The sequence below is a fragment of the Akebia trifoliata genome, chromosome 7 (assembly GCF_017979445.1).
Source record: "Akebia trifoliata isolate Shusen 1 chromosome 7, ASM1797944v1, whole genome shotgun sequence".
In the NCBI taxonomy this organism is placed as follows: domain Eukaryota; kingdom Viridiplantae; phylum Streptophyta; class Magnoliopsida; order Ranunculales; family Lardizabalaceae; genus Akebia; species Akebia trifoliata.
This window is the reverse complement of record NC_141381.1, coordinates 33,685,271-33,692,032: the sequence shown is the minus strand read 5'-3', so window position 1 is coordinate 33,692,032 and position 6,762 is coordinate 33,685,271. Positions and strand designations below refer to the sequence as shown.

Genomic DNA, 6,762 nt, shown 5'->3' with positions numbered 1-6,762 from the left:
AAATTAAATGAGAGTATTAATGAGCCAAAATAATAAGGATGGAGATAGTTAAAGCATATACAAACATAATTTCAATAACATGGGTGTTAGCCCGTTAAAGTGGTACATGAGCTGGATTCAGAACGTTGTGAGATGGTTCAGTCCATATCCAATGTGAGCGTTAGAGCATTAAGAGGAATTTTCCCTAGTATGAGAGGACCAAAAAGGATGCACCTCTCACAGTAAATGTTGGGTGGCCAAGTACGAAACGAATAACTATTGAAAGCATCAAAGTAGTAAGCCCACCTCAAGATGAGTGCTCTCCTATCCTAATAAGACCTAGTTCTAGACGTGTTGGATTTGAGAAGCGTGATTAATTTATCCAACCCCAAATCTTTTGAATAAGACTTTAATGATGGTGATGAAAAATATTGCAAAGTGAATGATTAAATTTAATTCAACAAAAGATTGAAATTTTGGGCATTTGTGATGCACTAAGAAAAAGGATTTGAAGAAAACCTGGTGGGGGTGTTAAGGGTTTAATGGAGAAAGAACCACAAGTAGGCTTGGCTGAAAATTTTGTCTTTTGATCGTCTCCAAACTTAAGAGACTGTATACCTTATCTAATGAACAAAACAAGCTAAACAATTAAATATTTCTTGTTCCAGACTAAAATCTTATATATCAAATTGGATTCAAATCTTGTTAGATCGAATCCAATAAATATCAATTTAGTTCCAGACTCGATCTAGCTCATATTGGAACGGTTCTAGATCGATCCCTATCCAATCTGAACCCAATTTGTTGGTTAAATTATTGATTAATTTCTTTTGGAAGCTCAAGAAAACAATAGATTAGAAGTAGAAGAGGATGAAGTAGATGCTTGGGATAATCTGATCAAGACGGTTTTAGGATAAAGGATTTATTAACAGGAAAGTGATCAAATGAACGGTTTTGGTAATGACAGGAAAGTTATTGCTTTTTAAACAAAAGGATTATGTTAACGGTGGTGATATAAATAAGTGTCTTACTTTAGAATATTGGTCTAATGTTGCTACAAAGTTTTGAATATAACTTTTACAAATATTAATTAAATTAGTTATAATTGCTCCACATTGATTTTAAATATCCAAATTAGTATGATTACGACAATCTTTAGTGGTAACAGTGTTGTGCTGGCATCTAAGTATATTAAAATTTACGGTCTTTATGCAAGAGGATCAATTCTTTAAGTAGTGAGAAAATTAATGTTAATTGTCGACAAATCCCGTTGAACCAATTAGATTTTATTCCAAATTAATCAACATATAACCCATGTGTGCACGGGCACCTCTAAAGCTTGCAATTGCATCACAACTTCATAAATTTTGACACTATTATTATTATTTTTTGATTAAGCCATGCAATGACACTTGTAAAATTTTCTTTTAAACATTAATTGCAAGGTTATGATTATATACATAACTATGTGGTTCAATTAATTCTCCACTATCATTAGGGTTTTGAATTTTCACTTGGACAAAAATAATAAGATCAACAAAAGTTACATCATCACATGATATTTAATAATTTTTTTAAATTCATAATTAGTTAATCATACACTTATTACCTTAAGATAAACATAATTGATAGAATTAAAATTAATGAAAAAATCATAAACTCAGAAGAATAAGAATCTATTAAGGGTACATGATGATCCATGCAACATCTGATAATTTGATCTATCTTGTACAATGTAAAATACCTACAATCCCAATGAACCTTGTTACTTGAATAGTGGTATTTGAGGTTAATTGGGATAAGTTTGGCTTCCTTACATGCCAGCAACAAAGTGACTTAAGATTCCATTAACCGAATATAATATATATGGAGGCCCTGAGCTTTCCATGATGCTGACACCACCTTCAGCCATATCTTTTTCAGGAAACACAAACACAATCTGAACCACTATCTCTTTCTGGAATCGGCAAACGACACGTAGAAAGGGCATGAAGAACCAGCACTTAAAAGCTTTTAGACAACCCAAAAAGGAGATACCACCACCCCCAAAGAAATGAAAAAAAATATGATAAAATAAAGTTAAAAGCGAATGGGGTTTGGAGTTTAATTTCAATACGAGTTGATCCCAATCCTCAATCCATCCTTGGGATTCACACAAACCAAGAATCAAAGATTATCCAATGGCCTCAATCTAGATGACTAGGGGTGATAATACCATTTTCGGATCAAGAGTAAAGTGTTTAATAATGAATTTATAAATAAGAGTGAATTACTATTTCATGAGCTGAAAATGAGTTAATTATGATTCTGGCTCACTGTTCATTTTAATTACCAAAACATGAACAGTCACGTTTTCGTTAATAAAAATTTAGAACAAAGTGATTATTTCTCAGGTTTAAAAACCTCCAAATTCATTGTCGTACACGTTTTGATAATTAAAATGAACAGTGATTGGAAATTGTAAATTCTTCAAAAGTTGATCACTTTTTCGTAGATATCTCTATAAATAATGTGTAGTTGTTATATATTGTGTTATAAATACATGTGTTAGCATGAAGACGGGAAAAGGGCAATTGTGGTTATACATCTCTCTATCCCTTCTAGGGTCTCATCAAGTTCTTAATGCTGGGCATTATGAGTCACACTAAGTTTGTTTCTCGTGCTTTCTTCACTTTTAAGGTCACATGTGTTGTTTCTGCATGTGAACTAACCTTCACAATTCAGGGTATTTAAGCTCAGTTTCCTTTGTTATTCTTTCCTTCTCTCTATCATTTATCTACATCTTTATTCATCTCTACCAGTGTCTCTTACAGATCTCTCTCTATATATTTATAAGGTTGAGATTAGTTCATCTTTTAATACAAACCCAGCCATTTGTTTCCTCTTCTCTTTCTCTCTATTTTAGCTTTTGAGATGATGCCCCCTGAGCATGAGACTGGAATTACCGGAAGGTCGACTACTTCTCCAGTTGTTAACAGATCAGAGAACATGTTGGTGCATGCTGAGCCGACTTCGGCAAGTAACATGGACTCGTGTTTAGATGATCCGATGCCTGAGCAACTTCAGGCAACCACGGGTCAATGTTCGGTGCTACGTGCATCATTACGCCCTGTGACACTCAAGGTAATTTGATATGACATAGATTTTATTAAATCAGTTGGTATATTAAGCATCTTGAAAACCCATGTCCACATGAAATAGATTTTGTATTTATCTCCATGGTCTAAAGTTTTGTACCGTTTCAAATGTTTTTGAGTCTTAGATATCGTAGTCAAGACATATCCAATTTTTCTTTGCTTAGAAATTAAACAAGATTTAAAACTTAAAATGGAGGTTTGATTATGAATTATATATTGCTTATATCCATGCGTGTTGTGCAGTTTGAAGACGTGGCCTATAGTATAAAGCTACGTTCCACCACCGAAGGCAATTTCTTTGGATATTCAGATCCCAAGCCCGACCGTATCATACTCAGTGGTGTTACAGGTATTGTTCGGCCTGGTGAGCTTCTAGCCATGCTCGGTCCATCTGGTAGTGGAAAAACAACTCTCCTTACTGCCCTGGCAGGTCGGCTACCGGGCAAGGTATCAGGTAGCATAACTTACAATGGGCAACCCTTCACTAGCTACATAAAGCGCAAGACTGGGTTTGTAACACAAGACGATGTGCTCTATCCCCACCTTACAGTACTTGAGACGCTAACATATGCCGCGTTGTTAAGGTTACCCAACAAACTAACCAGAGAAGAGAAAGTTGAGCAAGCCGAATTAGTCATAATGGAGCTTGGATTAACAAGATGTCGTAATAGTGTAGTGGGTGGGCCATTGTTGCGTGGTGTGTCGGGTGGTGAGCGAAAGCGAGTAAGTATCGGGCAAGAGATGCTAGTGAATCCAAGTCTTTTGTTGCTAGATGAACCAACATCAGGGCTTGATTCGACTACAGCACAACGCATTGTGGCAACATTGCGAGGCCTAGCTAAAGGTGGCAGATCAGTGGTGACAACGATACATCAGCCATCGAGTCGGTTATATCGAATGTTCGATAAGGTTGTATTGCTATCCGAGGGGTGCCCCATATATAGTGGTAGTGCGTGTCGGGTGTTGGAGTACTTTGAAAGTATGGGTTACAAACCAGGGGACAATCTCATTAATCCAGCTGATTTTCTTCTAGATCTTGCAAACGGTAAGAAATAATTAAATCAATAATTGATTACTTCTATTACTGATCTTAATAAAAAGACGAAAACACCCTTAACATTTGTTCATTTGCATCACTGAGTTTATATTATTAAGGGAGCATTTGGTAATAGTTTGAATAGAATTTAGACCACTCGTACAATGTCGTTGGACCGTTGTAAAGTACTTCTTTTCCTCTATCTTTTAAGTTAAAAAACTATTTATTACTAAAATATGTGGGAAAATCTCTCTCCTCGTGAATGATTAATGAAGCATGACATGTCCCGTGGATATTGTCGGTGTACAAATCATTCATTCTTTATTGTTTAAAATAAAATATGGAGAAAAGTTATCAAAATAAGGTTCGTTTTATTATTTATTTATTACTTAAAAAGAGTTATTTTTCAAAAATTACGGAAAGAAAGTGTCTGTAATCCTTGAACAGTCCAACATCCTAACTTCTCACCTTGTCCAGTAATGGAAACTTGATTGAATATGAATTTATTTGATTCATCCTGTTACTCTGGACTTGTATTTATTTGATACAATAATTAGTGATGGAATATACTACTTAAAGATGACTCAATGTATATCATACTCATGCATTGTATCATATATATGTATTCTGATTTCTGAGTTTCATTTGTAGAAATTAAGAATCATACATCTTTAGTGCCATTGTTTTGTTTTTTTAATCTTAATTTATAATTCTCAAGTGTACTGTTGGTGATGCAGGTGTGGCCCCTGATACAAAACAAGTTAATCAACAGAATCGATCGGACCATGATGCTCAAAATTCCATGAAACAGTCACTAATATCTTCATACAAAAGGAACCTACATGATGTGTTGAAGGTTGAGATTGGACAAAATTATAAAGACTCTAATTCTTCATTGTCAGGATCAGCCTCTAATTGCAGGAGTAAGTTGGCTGTTCGCGTTGAGTCCAAGATAGCTCAAGCATTTTTTATTTTTATTTTTAATTATATGGTGATTAATTTATAATCATTTTAATTAGCAGGTTCTGAGAAGCAATGGACCTCAAGCTGGTGGGAGCAATTCAAGGTTTTGCTGAAAAGAGGTATAAAAGAAAGGAAGCATGAATCCTATTCCGGATTAAGGATATTCCAGGTTATGTCAGTTTCGATTCTTGCTGGCCTCCTATGGTGGCATTGTGATCCTTCACACATACAAGATCAGGTATTTGATTATCCCCCCTTTGTTAAGCAATTACTTCAAAATTAACACATGTCTTTAACCTGCTAACACGATTTAAATTATTTACAATAGGTGGGACTCCTGTTCTTCTTCTCCATATTTTGGGGCTTCTTTCCTCTCTTTAATGCCATATTCACATTTCCTCAAGAGCAACCGATGTTAATCAAGGAACGTTCCTCAGGCATGTACCGTCTCTCTTCCTACTATTTTGCACGAATGGCAGGGGACTTGCCAATGGAGCTGGTGCTCCCAACCATCTTTGTAGCCGTGACGTACTGGATGGGTGGTCTCAAGCCTTCACCCATCAATTTTGTACTGACCCTCTTGATAATTTTCTTCAATGTTCTAGTCTCTCAAGGACTAGGTCTCGCCCTGGGCGCAATTCTAATGGAAGTTAAACAAGCTACAACCTTAGCATCCGTGACCATGCTCGTATTCCTATTAGCGGGCGGATACTACATTCAACACATTCCACCTTTCATAGCTTGGTTGAAGTACATTTCCTTTAGTCATTACTGTTACAAGCTTCTGATTGGAGTGCAATACACAGACAACGACTTGTATGATTGTGGGTTAGGGATCCATTGCAAGGTTTTAGAATTCCCAGCTATTAAGTATCTGGGTCTTGATAACAAGGGATGGGATGTGTTTGCTTTGATCCTAATGTTGGTAGGATATAGGCTCATAGCTTATGTAGCCCTGAGGAATGGGCAGCCTCATTGATCATAATAACTTGATCCAGATAACATTGTGCTTTGTCATTTCTAGTAGAAATTACAAGTGTTGTTTAAAATTTCAAAGATCACCCTATGTAGGTGAGTTATTAGGGATCTCGGCCAAGCCTACAAATGTAAATTGGGTTTCGATAAGAAAACATGTTTTATTTGGTTTATTTTTTCTTTCTATTGTTATTGTTGCTGTTGTTACTAGTACGTACAACTGAATTTTCCATAATTCTTGAACATTGCTGCACGTCATACATGTGAGATCCATATCTTAAAAGACTTAAATGATTGTGGGAGAAAATACGATTGGTACATGTATGATTGAGCATTTTGTAGAAAAAAAACTATTTTCTCCAAGAAAATATTTTTCTATCTTGGTTGATAAATGTTCTCCAATCTGAGCCCAAGGAAAATAATTTCCCTTGTATGAGAGGCGAATTTCCAATGTTCGTTCTCTCATGATTATTCCCAAAACTAAAATCTGACTCTCTGTTTTTAGATATTTCTTGGTGAAATTGAACATTAGCAAATATTTTATGAAGAAGTCATTTCTTGAGAATGTTTCTCTAGAAAATTGATTCTCCCAAGAATACTATATTTCCGCAATTAAAAAGGAGTGATTTTTTGCTCAAAGCGTGCCAGCCGTTTGACATGTGGCACCAAAAA

The 6,762-nt window shown here is 35.5% G+C and overlaps 1 protein-coding gene across 1 annotated transcript; it reads left to right on the top strand.

Annotated features, from left to right (window-relative positions):
* The first annotated feature begins 2,536 nt into the window (after nt 1–2,536).
* Nucleotides 2,537–6,271, top strand: ABCG21 (ABC-2 type transporter family protein). The gene is made up of 5 exons (XM_086448806.1): nt 2,537–3,102; nt 3,360–4,161; nt 4,890–5,075; nt 5,175–5,353; nt 5,444–6,271. Exons 1-5 carry the CDS (start codon nt 2,893–2,895, stop codon nt 6,092–6,094), a joined length of 2,028 nt encoding a protein of 675 aa, XP_086304932.1. The 5' UTR covers nt 2,537–2,892; the 3' UTR covers nt 6,095–6,271.
* Nucleotides 6,272–6,762: the final 491 nt, after the last annotated feature.